The 19,660-nt window shown below is 43.1% G+C and overlaps 1 protein-coding gene across 2 annotated transcripts in view; it reads right to left on the bottom strand.

Annotated features, from left to right (window-relative positions):
- The window catches only part of rap1gap2b (RAP1 GTPase activating protein 2b), a 46,300-nt gene that overhangs the window by 26,357 nt on the left and 283 nt on the right, over window positions 1-19,660 (bottom strand). Inside the window, exon 2 of one of the 2 annotated variants that reach the window (XM_048237225.1) lies at window positions 12,521-12,556. In XM_048237225.1, coding sequence (XP_048093182.1) covers window positions 12,521-12,556 — 36 coding nt within the window. Of the gene's footprint in view, window positions 1-8,969; window positions 9,473-12,520; window positions 12,557-19,660 lie in introns of those variants that run through there. The other variant, XM_048237228.1, reaches the window with a different exon arrangement.

Consider the following 19,660-nt stretch of genomic DNA (forward strand, 5'->3'; position numbering starts at 1 on the left):
GGTGTGTCTGTCTCACCTTCTACTTTTTTGCACCCTAATTAATTCATTCAAGACATTTTCTTTTGCCTAACCGTTAAATGTCACTCAGAAAATATGACAGTTTGTCCTTTATCTGGAGTCCTTTCGGTAGGGGTCACACAGAAATCTATCGAGCAGGATGGAGAATAGAATGTAAATCCAACACCTGTTGAATTCTGTAAGCCTGCTCACGGTGTGGGGGATCAGAGAAAGATAGACAGAGAGAGGAAAAGATAGGTAGAGAGAAAGAATGAACAAGAGATTAAGAGACTGATGACTAGATGACTGATTATTTTCTTTGTGTTACATGTTCCAAAGGTAAAGCACTTTGAGCTGCATTCTGTGTATGAAAGGTGCTATATAAATAAAGCTTATTATTATTATTATTATTGTTATTATTATTATTATTATTATTATTATTATTATTATTAAGTAGGAAGTCATCAATGACTATGTCGCTATAAATGCCTCCCATGTATTCATAGAGATTATGTCCTCTCAGCCCCTAAACGCTCTCACACACACACAAACACACAAACAAACAAACAAACAAACAAACACACACACACCACACACACACACACACACACACACACAAGGATTTATGCTCACACTTATGTGCATACAGGCAGATAGGATCTTCCTATCAGTGTTGAATCCTCAGAGAGGAAGGGTTAGCAGATACAATAAAAAAGGAAGAAGCACAAGACAATCTGGGAAAGGAGGACAGAGAGAGAGAGAGAGAGAGAGATGATCTACAGAGTGCAGTCACACAGTTCAGAGACCATTGGAGTGATAGTAAGAAATGGATGCACTGACAAGCGATGTCTACATAACTGTCACATACACACACTGTCCTTCGACCACAATAGCTGTGGGGGAGAAAATCCTTGGCGCCTTTCTTTTTGCAGAATGTCATCTTACAGGGGAGTACCTCAAAATCAATTTCCTCCACCTAACAGGGGTCCAATAGAAATGGCTGTGCCACAGGTATACCTGTTTGACACTGATATCACCGCTAGAAGGAGGCTAATTGGAAGATAAGACGAGAGAAAAAGAGAGTGAGAGAGAGAGAGAGAAAGGGAGAGATATGAGATATGTGTGTGTGTGTGTGTGTGTGTGTGTGTGTGTGTGTGTGGGCGGGGGCACTGGAAACGCAAGGCTAATCTCTGCATGAATATGGATTATGGAGCTTTTGGGGATAATTGGTTGGCAAAAGAACTCCTGGCACACATGTGCATCTCTTGGTTCACCAAGAACCAAGGGGGCACTGGAAACGCAAGGCTAATCTCTGCATGAATATGGATTATGGAGCTTTTGGGGATAATTGGTTGGCAAAAGAACTCCTGGCACACATGTGGATCTCTTGGTTCACCAGTGACGCAGGCGAGGGAGTAGACAGGCCCTCCACTTCACCACCAGGCCAGATAGCGCCGCTGATAAGGAGCAATCCGCAATTAAGCAAGCCTCTGTGTGTGTGTGTGTGTCTGTGTGAGCCCCACTCGCATAGGGTAATGCAGGGTTCACATTCATTTTTACACTCTTGTTAAGCCTTTGGTTTTGCTATGTGACATCATTGTAAGGTCTTTAGAATGCTGACAATTTCTACTCTCCAACTTAGAATGCTGAACATTTATACCAAAGATCCTTGATTACTAGCTCCGCTTAAACCCTCTCTGTTTCTGCTCTCCACCTTAGAATGCTGACCATTTCTACTTTCCATCTTAGAATGGGGACCATTTCTGCTCTCCATCTTAGAATGCTGACCATTTCTAGTCTCCTACTGTCTGTGTTGCTGCTGGTATTTTCTCTAGTGGTTTCTCACAATCATCAATCTGTTCTAAAATAGCTGCTTTATAGAGGAAGCTATTACTACTACTGGACTACTGATGTTAAAATGATTTTCACAAAAAAAATCATAATTTCTCTGTCTCTTGTAAATAGCTTGTTTCATTTATATTTATCTTTTGGTCAATAAACAATCTGACTTTATTATCTTGAATATAATATTGAAGCTACCCTTGCACTGCGCTAAAGGAATCACAGCAACCGTGAAGCTCACAAGGCTCCGCATATCTGTGCCCTTGGATAAATTATATGAAACATCCGCTGGAAATAAGTCAACATTCTCCCAGTGACCTTCTTGTTCAACCCCTGCTCCATCTAAAAATGCAGAAAATCAGTGGCTACTTAAAATGCTTCACTTTGCAGGCATTTCTGTACTGGGCTTGTATAATTATGCCTCGCCTGGCCCCCAAATTGGCTTAGGGGTGTGTGTGTGTGTGTGTGTGTGTGTGTGTGTGTGTGTGTGTGTTTGTGTGTGTGGTGTGTGTGTGTGTGTATGTGTGCTGGGGGGTCTTTGCTAATGGCTTCAGGTGACATCTGGGAGAACTCCACATATAGAGAGCCTCGGGCTGCATTTCTGGATATTCATGAGGACATGTGTTTGTCATGATATAACTGATGATATTTTGCCTGACTATGGAGGTCACTGCAGCATCAGGAATGGCACTTTGCTCTGGGAGTCAGCGGTGTTGCACTGGGCCAGCCGTTGGGCGGGGGGGGGGGTTCTCTAATTACCCAATCTCTTGGACAAAAGCGTCCGCAGAGTTCTCGCCCAGGTGGTACCACAGGGGGCCAGGTGCAGAATCAACCCGAGTGCCAGCTGGCATTGATCCCACTGTAGGTCAGAAGCCTTGTGGTAATTCATCTCATGGGTCGAAATGGCGTCTGGTTGTTGCTACTTCCCTACATTATTATGAAGTGATGTGTTAAAAGTAGCATGTCCAAACATATTCCTACTCAGAACTTTGCAGGAGTGCGTTTCCCAAAAGCATCGTTGCTAACTACGGTAGCAACTAACATGGTTGCAACTATGTAAGTACGACACAACTGTTCCCCAAAACGATAGTGTGAACTATGGTGGTGGAACTTACATGGGGACGATGCATCGTGACACTTCGTCAGTGTTTCCCAAAACCATAGTAGCAACTAACGTTCGCAACCACTATCGTAAAGTTGTGTAGTTACAGCTACACCTCTCGACCTGTAGTATGTAGTAAGAACCATAGTAGACGACGTACCCCTGACGCAGAAGACAGATGGATGAGAGGTAGCCATTAAACGATCCCATAACATTGCTGTGGGATACCATACCATAGCATTGCTGGTAGCTACAATTGCACATTACTGGACAACGTTATGTGGTACAGTGGAAAGTGAAGTGTTGTGGAGTTAGCCCACAACAGAGCGGCCTGTGGTGAAGTGCTATGGTGACCGCAATCATCTGTGTTGTTATTATTCGTGAATTTACATGTAGCCTAATGCTAATGTGTCAGCACAGATTCTTTGAACACCGTTAAGTTAAGTAATCTGGTGATAAAGCTTTTGAATGCCAACGGTATTGTTATGTGAGGCTAGCATTGTAATTGTTATAAAAGGATAACGTTACATTGTAGTCGTATGTTAGTGTGTTTGGATGAAGCATCTGCTAATCATACACATAGCTAACGGTATATGGACTCTACAGCCCATTATGATGTGGTGAAGTAACTGTGCTGTGGCAGAGACTGTAGCGTATGTGCTTTACATGAGAGAGGTCAGGGGTTCAAGACTGAGTCGATGGATGTGAGGTGAGTATGCCTGTGGAGTGGGGTTTGTGTTGTATCTTGTCTGATCACAAGCTATGTTTAGCGGGTGTATAAGTTAGACTACTCTCAGTTATTATATGATCTTGATATTTGAACACATGAATTACGCTGAATTATGTTGGTACAATGACAGAATGCTGCTGTGAAGTTGAGTAGCCTCTCGCTTGGAGAACTTTAAGACTTCTGGGACTTAAGTGGGCATGCAGAGTGCTGTGGTCAGTGTCAAAATGTGACATGATTTTCACTGATTTAACTTGTCCTTCATGGCCCAGGTATGGGTAGGCCTGTCATGGGAGGCGGAAAAATGGTAAGTTGCCTTTGCTTTGTGACCATTCAATCTGTGTATGTATTTTGATGTCATGGCTCATAGGGAACATGTGTGTGTGTGGGAGGGATCATGGGGAGAAAGTGATGGTGGGAAAGTTAAGTACATTTACCCCCTCACCCCCACCAAACTAAAAAGAAATGTAAAAACATAAACAAAAGGGGAAAAAAAACAGGGAATGTGGCAGGGAATTGTGGGGTTTGGGTGTTTAGGGGCCAAACATATGTGCAACTAATTCCCAGTGTGCTTCCAGGCCAGCAGGAAGGTGTGCAGCAGCCACCGGAATGACCTCTTCCACCTCCTTCCAACAGCTCCTCATCAGCCGGCAGTGGGATGTGATCCTGAAGGGCCATGTTGCAGAAGCGACGTCACCAAAACTACACTGCACGCCTTTGCAGGATGGAGCTTCAGGCCACCAGCGGATTTGCTCACACACCTTTCCACATGCCCAGGGCCCTCTCCACAACAACGAGGTCCAGCTATGGGCGTTGTTGTAAAATTGATCTCTGCCTCGCTATTGGGCTCCTAGATGGAGCAGTTGACATGCTTGTATTATCATAGGGGGTTGATGGAATAAAGTAGGTCTTGAAATGTCAGTGCACTCAGGGAATATAGACATGCATTTGAAAACAACAGTATAGACTTTGCTACTATCTCAGCAGCAGAAGGCAACAACATGAGCAGCACCTACAGTAACACTGTGTGTGTGTGTGTGTGTGTGTGTTGGTACAGCTGGCGCAGATCCTTCAACCATTTGAGCATTGAAACATTTGTGCTATGTGAACTGTCATTTTGTGGTTGTGATTCAACACACAACTTCATAACTACAATGGATAAAAAGTAATGGTAAAAAAACTGTATCTGTGCATTTAAAATGTCATGAAATACTTGTGTGTGTGGTAACAGTATTCAGTTTTCAGTGTCACAATGAAAACACATAACAAGGGCAACATTGGAAAAATGCTGCATAAAGGCATGACAAAATCCCATTGAAATGAAGGGCAATCATACAGTAAAGTATTCATTTATATAGCGCTTTTAGAGTGAAAGAGTGAAACCCAAAGCACTTACACAACAACATGTTGTTCAACATTGTTCATATTACATATCCATATTTATTCTGCTCTTACTGTAAGGTAACTGCTAAGATACTGCACATATTTATATTTCATTTATATTACTCTAAATCACCTTCTGCAAACCAACTGTATACTACTGTCTACACGGCACTATATGTCTTGTCCTGTCTATGCACCACCTGTCTATACTTTATATATCACATTGCACTTTTCTGCCTTTTTGGCACTTCTGGTTAGATGCAAACTGTATTTGGTTGTATTTGTACTTGTGCTCTGCACAATAACAATAAAGTTGAATCTAATCTAACCATGCCAATTTTCATAGAACATAATATACATTTATCCTAAGCCTAGGCTAGTAAGCATATGGTCTCCAATCAGTAGTTAAAACTAGGACTACAGGTTCTAAACGATCATAGGAATATTTAGTGATTGAGCCTATCCAAGATTCCAAAACCATTGTTAAACGATCATTATCTAGGCTCGAACCTACGACTACAAGATCCGAAATGCAGAGGTCTATCCTTCCACGCCACCTTGTCACGCTACAACAAACGAAAATATTGGCCAGTATTTAGCTTATAGGCTATTCGGTGTGTTTCATTAAATGTGTAACTTATTTGTTCACATTTGCTCGGTTGGCGATTTATGCTTCACTGATTAGGCTAATTAGTAGGCTACGTTCAATAGACTGTGACGTTATTATTAAAATTATCATTATTATGTTATGCCTATTATTATTATTAATAGCCTAATATATATATATATTTAAAAGCATACATAGCCTAGGGCCTATTGAAATTACTGCCTATTGTTGTAATAAGTATTATTATTATTATTATTATTATTGATATTATAACTGCTGGGCCCAGGAAACGTCATGCAATGTCAAATTTCATTACTTTTACGTGACTTCATGCGTTCGGCTCTAACCGACAGAGCCCGACATTCTCAGAACACATCTGCAACCATTGTAGTCTGAACTATGTTGGTTGAAACCAACATGGTTCAAACTAACAAAGTACTATGTAAGTACGACGGTTTTGGGAAACAGTCGTAACTTACATGTTGGTTAGTTGAACGATGCATCGTACCACGTTAGTAAAAAGCTAACCTAGTTGTACGGGAAACGCACCCCAGGTCAGCATGCAGGTCAGGACAGCATCAATCACATTAGTGATGTCTGATTCTCGCAGGACTTTCAATCAGTGAACATGTTTTTGACCAATCAGTTTTCTGCACAAACAAAATGAAACTAGAAAACAATTCACAAAGAAGTATGCATATTTTGATCAGCAGTGCTACGTTGAATTTGTTTACCTTGTGTATAACTGGCTGGAATGTGTATAACTGGCTTGATTATTAACAGCACACATTTTAAATTGCCAAGAAAAGAATAAAGGAGACACTTCAGTGCTCCCATGGTACATTATACAACCGGATTCTACTAAATAAGATCCTATTGTGCATAAAACCATATCTGACTGTAAGATGAGTAACCACACACCACAACTTATGACACTTCCCAACCGTATCCAACTCCATAATCAGCTCTGTTTTGGTCTACTGACAAGACGAACTACACAATGTTATGGCAGAAATGTAAATAAGATTGCTTATGACTGTAGAAAATCAAAATGCAACAACTAATCAAACATTCCTGTGATTCTCACTCAAGGTTGGAGAGCTGTTGTATGACTCTAGGACCCTCTAGTGGTGACACACGAATGGATGAAAATCTAGCAGCAAGTAGTGTATATTTATAAACGTATTCTAAGTGCTGATAAGTCTGAATTACATTACACCGAATTACCTTGATCCAAATAAAGCCATTAAAATAAATGCATTAGATCCATTCAGTGTATCCAACGGACAACCTAACCAGTACATCTACATCTACTTATTTCAGTACCTCACAACCAGAAGTATGAAGAAAGTGATTCTGGAAACATCCCCCACACAACACAAAACAATTCTGTTGATTCTTTGAGGAGTAGCCTCAACATAAACTGTTAGACAATGGTGCTGGTATAATGTAACATCAAATCTAAGAAATGCAAATCAGAGAGACCCTTTCAGGATGGACATAAGGTCCTTCATAAAATGCACATCAATCCAAACCTATTTCTGTAGTGACTTAATTAAAGCAGGCTCCCCAACCCACAGTCTCACTCCTGGCAGCACAGGTCAGGGACAGTGAAGCACAGGGGTACTTTTATCTGTTGGGTTAATTAAGTTTGCTGGGAGGAGATGTGGACAGGGATAATTTGGGGCAACACTGGGCACAAATGTTAAAGTAAATTATTATTAAATTACAACTGTATGCACCTGCCGACTACGCCACATTGAGTGATTGTCTCAATTCTAACTGATTACTACAACCACAAATATTGAATTGAGTCTTTGAGCACATATTGATTAAATCCTACTACTACTACTACTACTACTACTACTACTACTACTACTGCCATCAGCATCATACTCATCATCATCATCATCATCATCACAGTGGGAGTGCAGTTGCTGTCATTATAAGAGTATGGTATTGTTGTTATTAAGATGGATCATCATGTCTATTGTCTATTATAATGATGATGAATAAATAAATACATGTCTCTGTGGTACATAAAACATTTAGTGGTGTTCCATCTCACCTGCTGGGAGAGAGAGAGAGAGAGAGAGAGAGAGAGTGTGTGTGTGTGTGTGTGTGTGTGTGTGTGTGTGTGTGCACTGTATGTGTGTGAGTGAGAAAAGGGGGGGAGAGAAAGAGAAGTATGTGTGCTTGATTTAATTAACCTATCTGAATTAACCGAAAGAGAAGCATGCTCCCTCAGATCCCTGGTCTGTTGAGTCAGACTGTGTGTGCACGCATGTGCTTCACAGAATCTCATCACTGAATCACACCATCCCCAGCAAAGCGTGACATCTCACAATATTTGCCTCCTCGTCTGCTGCCTACACTGAGCCCAGTTATTAAATGTGACTGCATAACAAGGTTCTGTTTGCAGGCTACTTCAGCTGCAAGAGCACTAGGAAAGATATTAAAAATGATGATAATTGCCTTTTTCATCTTTGAGGGGTAAGTTTGTCTGGAGTTTTTAAGAACATAAGAAAAACTCTAATTAATCGTTGATTATGAGTCATCATATCAGAGCTTAATTTCCCCTTTTTTGTTACATCTGAAGCAAATTAATTATCATATTAGAGTTTAGTCTTTCCTTTCATGTTTTGCTCAGCTAGTTTTCTTTTTATGAAGATCCTACTTCCAAACCAGGGACACATCTGTAGTTTTCTTTGTAAAATTGAAACGGGAGATGCTGACTCACACACAACAGCCAAAGTTATTGCAATCCGCCCGACATCAAGACAAACTGAAAGTCTCAAACTAAACGAGCGAAACCACAAATGCATCAATTCTCAGACAACGAATATATAAACAGCCCTCAGGGGCTGAATGATCTGAATCACAATTCTCTTGTTTAATCAATGGGACTGATGACATTTTAATAGAATTGTTTCAATTCACTTGAACTGCCATCACTCAGCATAGCCTACACCATTATCTTATCACTCACCATAGCCTGCACCATTTATCTTATCATATTACCAACAACATGATAGATGTATTAGAACATGCACAATCTTATCTAACCTTTACATTTGCATATACGTAACCATGCAAATTATTGTTGTCCTTCAACTGATCTATCTAGTTTATTTTAATATGAATATCAGTGAGAGAGATGTTGCTTTCCCATATGTATACAATTCAAAAAGTGAATCTCAAACAATTATACACTGACAGTTGAAATAGACAAAAGACCTCCAGAAACAACCACGTGTTAATCTATTTAAATAAATGCTGTCAATAAATAAATTGTATCAGAACGGACTCACCAAAGTTTGCGAGGCATTCTAGAGATGAACAGATCTCCAGGATTCACTCGTACGAGAGAGATCTCCAAGTGAGGTGAAGTCAGACTAGCTGTCCTCAGGATTCACTCGTACGAGAGAGATCTCCAAGTGAGGTGAAGTCAGACTAGCTGTCTCCAGGATTCACTCGTACGAGAGAGTGGAAAAAACTGAGAGGTGGCACACTCTGTCGCCCAGTAGGCAGCGCACACACACACACACACACACACACACACACACACACACACACACACACACACACACACACAGGCACCACAGGCATAGACTGGCTACTGATTATACAATTGTAATCCTGGGCTTTGGTTTCAGGCGGTCACACAAAAGCGGTGCACTTTGTTTTAAGGAGAGAGAGAGAGAGAGAGAGAGAAAGAAAAGAGAGAGAGAGAGAATGAGAAAGAGAGAGAGAAAGAGAGAGAGAAGAAAGAGAGAGAAGGGGGGGATAGTGAATATGGATGGGGAGTTGGCAACCTCTTATCCTTGTGCTCTTGTTCAGTCAGAGTCATGCACACCCATATAACCTCCCACCCACAGACACACTAACACGAGAGAACACACACACGCATGCACGCACGCACGCACGCACACACACAGTACCTAGAAATGATGAGAGAGAGGGGGACTCAGACACCATTACATCATAACTCACACACCCAGAAGTGCTGGGAGAACGGGGCAATGAGGCAACCACTAAATATGGGAGCTGATGGGAACATTGTCACAACGATTCGGCTGTGTGTCTTCAATAAAGGATTAGGAGCTTCCAGGTCAATGTTTATTACACTTGAATAAATAATGTATAAACAGCCTTGGGGATGGTTGTGGCACGAAAACACAAAACACACATGAATTCACCCACCAGTTAACACGGCCACGGCATCATTCACTGCAATAAACAAAAGCAAGGCACCATGCACAAATATAGGCACATTGGGACATATGTAAACAAGCAAACACACACACACACACACACACACACACACACACACACACACACACACCACACACACACACACACACACACACCACACACACACACACACACACACACACACACACACACACACACACATCCATCCATCAATACTTGTGAAATCACAACCAGGTTAGGGTACAGTACACACATGACCATACACACTTCTGTCACCCTTATACAGTGACATGCACTTGTCATACACAAATACCTAATGCAAGGAGACACTGCAGCGCAGTTTCCAGCAACCCCCACACACGCCACACCATGACTCAAAGACACTTGTTCGCCTCTCTAATAATTGCCATCCATGATAGACCGCTCTTGCCCTGGGACTTATTTGCCACTTTGTATTACAGTCAAATCGAGTGAACTTAAAGTGTCTCCAGTGTAAAGTAATCAGAGGGAACATAAACATGCTGCTTTTATTTGCAAACACATGATTTTCTTTGGGAGACGTTAGATGAAAAGTACAACAAACAACTGAAGAGTATGACAAATGAGTTTGCACAATCATTAATTCATTGTCTGTTTTAGCACTTTTCCAAATCCCCAAAAATATATTTTCCATTTCTTGCAGATCAGAGATGTCAACAATGTAGGCTAATGTAGTTCAGTATCTACTCTACTCGTGGCCGGTAGCATAGCATGTGTATATAACCCAGTGATATTTTAAAACATGACTAAAATCTATTTCAGTCAACATTTGTGTGGGAATAACAATTCATATATTCAACCCCCACACACAAACACACACACATTTTTTCTCTCTTCCTCTCTCTCTCTCTTGCTCATACAGAGAGAGAGAGAGAGAGAGAGAGAGAGAGAGAGAGAGAGAGTGAGCTAGAGAGATAGCACTTTTATCTGAGAGATTTAACAGCATGACATGAATAAGACATGGCGATGCCACCTGTTCCCACTGTCCTTGCTACTCCGTGGCAGTAAATATTACACTGCCAACATTTTAATATCACTTCAAGACTAAGCTGCAACAACAAATTTCTCACCGAGGCGACATCAACATGGCAAACGATTGCACACAAATGGTAATCTGGTGGACAGAGTGCAACACGTTATGGGAGACATTGTGCTGTATTGGTTTGTGCGATTACATAAGGGAGCTTGGGGATCAGATGGTCGGAGAGAGAGCACCTTGCCCATGGTCCTTCCCTAGATAGACACACACGCACACGGACGCATGCGAGGACACGAACCCACAAACAGATAGAAACACACAAGCATGTGCGCGCGCGCACACACACACACACACACACACACACACACACACACACACACACACACACACACACACACACACACACCACACACACACACACACACACACCACACACACACACACACACACACACTATGCCCTTCCTCTAGGCACACGTTAATTAAAACAACACAAACATGAAGTAAAATGGAAATTCATCTAAATGTCATCAACACAAATATGAGTATAAACAAATACTGCCACCAACCATCAACGCACACACACACATACACACACACACACACACAGAAACTCATATATCCCTACTTATGACCCTTGTCTTCTATCAAAGGGACTTCAAAGGGACACATGCGGTGGCCGCCACTCGCTAGGCTGCATCCGGTGATAGTGCAGGGCCTCATTTACATCTGTATACAGTCAATGGTCTCCTCCAGTCACGACCCTCAGCTACGACAACAACCACCCTACCCCCGCCACCCCCACCCCCACCCCCACCCCACTTCATAAAGGCCCAACCCACCCTGGACACCCTGGGGGTCAGTCGCACCTAGGGCAGGTTTCAAAGGGCAGAGAGAGCGGGCACCAGCACACGGGCTGATTCCAGATTCATGTAACAACAGGGAAGCTACAGGGTCAAGATGTTCAACCCTCAAAGGGAAGACAACCTCTCTGTTCAGGACACGCTGCTTTTCAAGAGGGTTGTTCCTACAACTGTTATTTCAGGCTATGCATGAATACACATAGGACATGTGAATGTAAACATGTGAATAACAAATGAATAAGCCCCTTAAATTATTGCTATATCCAGCCATCATCAAACGCGATGAGCTGAACAGCAAGGAAACAGGAGCGGGATCTCTGACCTTGGATGACGTTACTTCTTTGTAATCATTCACTGTTCTTGTTCATTCTACGTTTGCCATTTTATTCACTGGTGGCCTTTGCTGTCTCTGAAACCCTTCTCTAGACACAATTAGGCATGGACCTAATCCATCCATCCTAGCGTTAGGATGTCTTACTGGGGAGAGACGTTTCGAAGAGTGGGTGCGCACATCCAAAGTAAAGTTTTCTGCAGGTGCCAGACAATAGTGTCAGACAGTAGAAAAAGTGTGGTCTGCACACTGCAACTGCTCCAAAATATAAACTTTATTAATTTAAAAGCAACGTTGAAACGAGAAAGAGAGAAAAAGAAAGAGAAAGAGAGAGAGAAAGTCAGAGCGTCAGAACGCATGTACCTGTTTGTGTGTATGTCACATGTGTGTGTGTGTGTGTGTGTGTGTGTGTGTGTGTGTGTGTGTTAAAGCTCACCTTGTCCGCAGAGCGCTGATAGTGGATTTGTCAATCCTGTAAACAAAAACAAAAAAACGAGAATTAGTCTCCCACAACACTGCTCAGCAGATCTGTATCGACAAAATGAAAGAAAATAAAACAGCTTTGCTCAAGCTCCCTCTAGTGAAAACATTATATAAAAAAAAGCATCAATAAATAATGACAAGGGATCATGACCACACACACACACACCCACTGCCTTCACAGGGTACTGGATGTCCTCCTGGTCTCTAGCAGCATCTCTTCCTCTCTACTCATAAATGCACAGAGCCCCTACCATGCCTCTCTACTCATAAATGCACAGAGCCCATACCATGCCTCTCTTCATGGTTGAGAGGGATTCACTGCCAGAGCACGTGGCGTTGTATCCAGCCTTTACACACAGTGTACCCACTCACTCAGGGTCACATACATATACCTCCCAATACTTCACATTCACTCCACTGTTTCCCATACATTGACTTATTTGTGGCGTCCCACCACAATATCAACATTGACCACCACACAATGATTTTCCTGGTTGTACTAAATTGTGCTTAAATCTGGTTAGAATCATAACCGCGCTGCAGTAATTTGTTAAAAACGGTTGCATTCGAGTTAATTCTGCAAACCTACCACCACAAATAGAATTCAATTCTGTGGGAAACACTGCACTCTTCTTCCTAAGACATTCCCGGGCCAGCGGGGTCATACGTTTATTATCATCAGTATCCACACTCACACAAAAAACAACCTGAATCCACCATGTTGACCGTGCTGATGTCAGCCTGGACTGTTCATGTTGAGCTTGAGGGGGTTTTGTGGTGTAATATGGTGGCGCTGGGTTGATCCAGCTCTGTGCTGGCATATTGTGCTGGAGTACGTTTCCGTTTTATCACGGCCTGCTGTCATGTTCTGTTCCAGCTCAGCATGGTTAATGCGGTTTGTTTGTGTGTCCCACAGGCACGATTTGTTTGGCCAACTGCTCCCTCTACTGCATAGAAGACGTCACTACAATATCCCAGAGCGCTATGTTTATATCATAATGGGCCCTTTTTTTCATTCTCTTTCTCAATTGAATGCTTTGACTTTTCATTTATAAGGAGATCTTATGTCTGAATTTGACCATGTGTGCCTACGCAATCCTAGTCAGGCATAATGTTGGCTTAATGCCAGGCTTTTTTTTTTTAGTTTTCATATACAAAACAGGCTATTATGCCAACAGGTGCAAGGTCTGTATACTGTAAATGCCTTGCCTTGGAGCCAGGACAAATGCAAAGTATGACCTCTCACTATACTGTGTCATTACACTGTGCCTGAGTGTGTGTCTTTGTTTATTTGTCTGAAGTCTGTACAAAACTATTGCCAGATCTATTAAATGAGTTCGAGAGCTATCCTACAAGATACATATAAAAAACACAAAGAAAATCAATAAACAGAGAAACAATTAAATGCTGTTCTCAAGCCGACTTGAACATTTATTTCTAAGCTGGAGAGTGTAAAGAGTAATTTAACACTGCAGAGATGTTCCATTGTCTGTGGCTAAAAGGTTACTATGTAAGTGAGCTAAGGCCCAACCACAACTAATGTGTGACCAGCACTGCACTGACACTCAGATCATGCGTAGCCAACAGCGGTCTGTGTGACTAATCTTGCATGTGTTTTCGACCTGTGAGTGCATTGTGCCTGTGTGTGTGTATAACGAACTCTTGATCGTAAATTCTCCCACACTGACACACACACACGCGCACGCACGCACCCAGCCACACACAGACAGACACACACCCTTCCTGTGCCGAAACCCACAAACTCCACCACACCCTCACACCACAGGCCACGATACCTCGTGGTCACCTCTTAAACAGAAGTGCACAAACACCATCACACACGCACACACACACACACATACACATACACAACCACCCCACTTCTACATTCAAATGGCAAATCTAGAATGTGCGAACAACACCCAACACAAACCGTCACTCAGCGAAAACAGGTTCACGTGAAGACCTTGCATTAGCCTGCTTACAGCTTTGCTCTGCTGTGTGTGATGTTGTTTGTGCGTGGTTTGCATATTGCAAACAAATGGCTCATTGTGAATGTGTGTCAGTGGTTGAGGCACAGGAGGCTGAGGAGCTGTCACAAAGCTGTGTCTCTCTTGTTCCATAATGACCATTGTAGGAGCCATGAAGGTGTTTATTATTATTGTTATTATTATATACAATCTGATTATTATGTAATGTTAAGTAATATAGTTTAATGGTTTATATTTGGGTTACTTGGGTTATTATATTTCGTTAGTTTTTTGTTTAATTTTCATATCACCGTAATTGGGGGCGGTAGCATTTAATTAATTTAATGGCAGGTGCATAGGCACGGGTGGAAGTAGCCTAACTAGAGAGAGGATGAGTTACTGGGAGGCCGTATTTCTTGTTGACCGCTGTTACGCTGTTACACTGCTCCGCTGTTGAACTCTGTTTAGCCTACGCTGTGATTCTTTTTACTTTGAGCACGTTATTATTGCTGGATTACTGGATTAAGTTGGACTACCTTTTTCAATAAACCCGTCAAACACATCTGGATCTCAGCGGATATTTTGTTTGGTACAGCGCGTCATACAATCAGCTACACCCATACCTTAGCCTCTCAGCGACTGCTTGGCTTTTTGGATACAAGTCGCTACAACCATAATGTCCTTCCGTTTTCCCGTGCCAGAGGATGGGGGAGAGGCCAAAGCTGTTCGTAGACTTGCATGCTTCAGGCACTCTCCAGCAGAAAGAGAGACACAATAATGAGACAATGGTCATTTATGTGTGTGTGTGTGTGTGTGTGTGTGTGGGTGGGTGCTGTGCACTGAATATTTTCCACCGCTGATAGAAAATCTTTTTCCATTGCAGCCTCCCCTCCCTTCTCTCTCACACACGGACACCTGCACCACCACCCCTCCCTCCCCAAACACACACACACACACACACACACACACACACACACACACACACACACACACACACACATCACACATTTTCAGTGCAGCCTTGGTCATGCGGTGTGTAGGGGTCTATGAGGGCATCTGACATCTTTATGCCCGCCCACTCCTCACATCCGTCCCTAGTTCATGCCCTCTAGGAGTCTCTGGATCTCTCTAGCTGTGCACACACCATTTGAAAACCATTAACAGCTTCTCTTTCCTTTCTGGCTTGCATTACCCCAACACATCTGACCAATGGAGTTATGTGGACTTCAGTCCACTCGTGTTAAAGTAAAAACTGCTTTGAGTAGGTGTGCAATCTGGCCCGACAGCATCTGATAGCTGTGATTAGTTTAGAGTGGAGAGTCATGCTATGCTTTGTTCATGTTGCTAACTGCATATTAGGTTACACTAAGTTTCCCTGAAGGCGTTTAACATGGGAATACATTTAGATAGAGAATGACGGAGAGAACATCTGAATGAGAGAACATTCTAGTGAAAGCCTGGCCTGAGTGAAGTGAGCATCTAAAACAGAGTGGGGAAGGGAATGATGGGGGTGGGATAGGAGAGAGAGAGAGAGAGAGAGGTAGCTTTTAGGAGCTTTCAAACCAAAAACAAAAAACAAAGATTTTAAAAGCATCATAAATAAACCATTCGCCACCACTTTACCAATATGATAATAAACAACCGTGGTCACAGCATGCAACACGTACAAACAAAAGCTTCAGTCTCGCCTCTCACTAAAACACAGACAAACAAATTGGGGAGAACTCATACATAAAATTCATTGGTGGTGACTCACAAACTCTTGAAGGCCACGCAGATGAGGGCAACAAACAATCAAAACATACTGAAAGATCGCATCCAATTTAGCTGGGGCCTCTTGACAGAGGCAACAACCAAGGGCCAGAGCAGGAGAAAGGGAGAGGAGAGGAGAGGAGAGGAGAGGAGAGGGGGAGAGGAGAGGAGGAGAGGAGGGAAGAGGAGAGGAGAGGAGCGCTGTGAGAGAAAGAGAGATGAAAGACTTTAGTCCCACTGGTGGGGAAAGCAGCAATAATGCTAATTTCCCCTTATCACTGCAGCACCTAAGGATCTGTTGCATTATTTAGCAAGCGCCTTTCTACTAAGTTTAGCAGCTGTATAGCTACATGGTGGAGGAGTGGGATGCTGGGGGAGTGTGTTATGTCGAGCCAAATCCTGACTAATGCAGTGAACTGCCAACTCCTGACTCGAGTCAGCACGACACCTACCAACTGGCCCTGAATAACTGACCACACACAAACACACATTCACACCACCGCCGCTGACCTAAACACAAGAAGGAACTAGAACAGTGAAACGGGAACAGGTGAATTAAAGAGAGCCTACCATAAAATGATCAGCAAAAGGATAAAAAAGCACAGAAGAAAACAAAAGCAAGCAGAAGATAAGCCGGCACTGAAGCACAACAGAGCAGAACAGACACAAACAAAGCAGGATGAAGGAGTGCATAACCCAAGTCAGGCAGGATGGGATATCCCCCCTCCTTACAACTTTAATGGCCCGTGAGAGGGATAAGATGCTAGGCATCCCGAGGATCTGTCTCTATTAAGCGGAGTCTGGATCGATTGTGCACCGACAGCGCAGTGATTGTACGGACCCCCCCCCCCCCCCCCACCACCACCACCCCCCCACCACCCATTCCAGTAAAGGGAACCGTGGGCGGAACCGTTGCAGTGGTCCCCGGGTGCAGCTAAAGCACAAGCCCATTAGTGAGCTGCTCGCCATGCCATTCGCAAAACACAGCCTGGCATCTGCCATCCTGGCAGGCAAGGAGTGCCAGCGAGAGGAGACATCCCTCCACTTAAAGGGCCACGGCCTACAAACACAAATACAAACACTAATGCAAGCCCTGACCATATTGGGTAGCAGAGATGCAAGTCAGGCCAAGTGAGCCTTTACAGTGGAAGTAGATCACAGAAGGGACACAGTTTGTCACCCCACCCTGATCACGATGAAAGATATACAGGAAAGGTTTTTGGATGCAGTTCACATACATATACATAAATATATCTCCCACACCCTTTTCTCACTCCCTCTTCATGTTGTACACACACCCACCCACAAAATCTCTCTCACACATACACACACACACGTTACACACACACACACACACACAAGATTTTTTTTGTATGCTGCATCACCGAAACCAAATTGAGCGTGACACAGTAGATCTGAGATGCCACGGAGGCATGATTCACGGCACGGCACCTGCAACGCCAGACTGGTAGCTCAGTGTCCCACGGCTGCTAAAATAAGAAAACCCACAGGGGTAGCGAGAGCCGAGCAAACTTTCATGAATCCTTCATAACAGCACTCGCCTCGTGAGGCACGCTCATGAGCAGCCTCAAGTGCTCCCACTGGCTTCCATCCACCCCCAGCCATGCGCTAATAGACCCAGGCTACAATGCTCTGTCCAGTGCAACGCCCATCCAAAGTCAAAGACGAGAAGATAATGGACGAAGTCTCTTTCTCTCTCAATGAGAGCACTTGAGAAGAATACAATAAGAACATGGCCACTCTTGAGTTGAGTTGAGGGGAGGAATCAAGAGTGGTCTAAGTATGTGGCCATTACTATTGCATGAAGTGAAGAGGGGCCAAGCAGGCAAAAAGGGGTGAAGCTAAATTGGGGGGGGGGGGGTTCACCGAGGCCACAGCTTGAGAAATGAGGAGATGACACCACTGATGTCACACACTGGGACTTCAGTCTGGCAGTAAAGAGAGAGAAATACAGGGAGAGAGTAAAGAGAGAAAGACCAAGAGAGAGTAGAGTGAGAGAAAGAGAGAGAGAGAGTAGAGTGAGAGAGAGAGAGAGAGAAAGAGAGAGAGAGAAAGAGAGAGAGAGAAAGAGAGAGAGAGAGAGAAAGAGAGAGAGAGAGAGAGAGAGAGAGAGAGAGAAGAGAGAGAGAGAGAGAGAGATGTATGCCTCAGCACAACCCATCCCACACTCCCCTCCTCTCCGCACCATAGACCCACTACCACATATCTGCTGTAGCAAGGCCATGAATTATGCAGAGGTATTAAAACTGTCAGCATTTGAGAGCCACAGAAGTGTATTCCCACTGAAGTAACACTGCGAAAATCTCACTGAGTGCAGACTGGAAGCTGACTAGGAGTTGGGCAAGATGCACGAATGGGAGAAAACAATTTTAATATTGTATACTTGTATTTATCACCTGGGGAGAATAAATACTCTTTTCTGATTGGCTGGTGGGGTGGCTATTAATTCTGAATAACAAGACACCTATGAAGTAGATCTCTGGTAAAAAAAAGTTTAATCATTGTTCCATATCAATGCTTATGAATGGTAACTATAACAACCATAGTAGGACGACGGTTGAGCCTGGAAGCAGGAGGTATCCTGTTACAGTATAAGGAATTAATGGACTTGGGCGCAGGAGTTCTATGCCTCTTGCCCTCGTCCATTAATTCCATATAACAGGACACCTCGGCGGCCGTTATCCCTTACATATTATAAGTACTGTATGTGTTCATGTATGTTTATGGTTCCAATCACATTTTGTATAAAGGTGTGGTCACCTAATTGAGACTGACGTCTATACTAAATTGCATTTTTATACACTAACTTCTCTTGACAGGACAAGTACACCAACTACACATAGTACACATTGTTTTCCAATTCACTAAAATCGATGCAAATCATTGCAATAATCTGCTTTACTGCTTATATGCAACAACCAGTCCCCATCCATGCTCAGTGTCCTCCAAGCAAGGTGAGAGAGTACATTTTTAGTGGAACACATGAATACTGATGAGAGCCTATACTACACAAAAACTACCTGAGGGTAACAGGCAAATTTCAGATAATCACTACTGCACTGTTTGTGTCCTAGTGTTTTAACCAAAACATGCAACACACAAAAGACGTCACAAAACCATGTCCTGTTATTTATGTAAAATACTCAGGCAAATTCACTTTGCTTGGTCACACATGCACACAAATGTATACGCACGGCACACAAAAAAACAAACACACACACACACACACACACACACACACACACACACACACACACACACACACACACACACACACACACACACACACACACACACACACTTTTCTTTCATGCAACTGCTATGCAGACTGAGCCACTCCAAGCAGGCCA

Source organism: Alosa alosa, chromosome 2 (assembly GCF_017589495.1).
Source record: "Alosa alosa isolate M-15738 ecotype Scorff River chromosome 2, AALO_Geno_1.1, whole genome shotgun sequence".
In the NCBI taxonomy this organism is placed as follows: Eukaryota; Metazoa; Chordata; class Actinopteri; order Clupeiformes; family Clupeidae; genus Alosa; species Alosa alosa.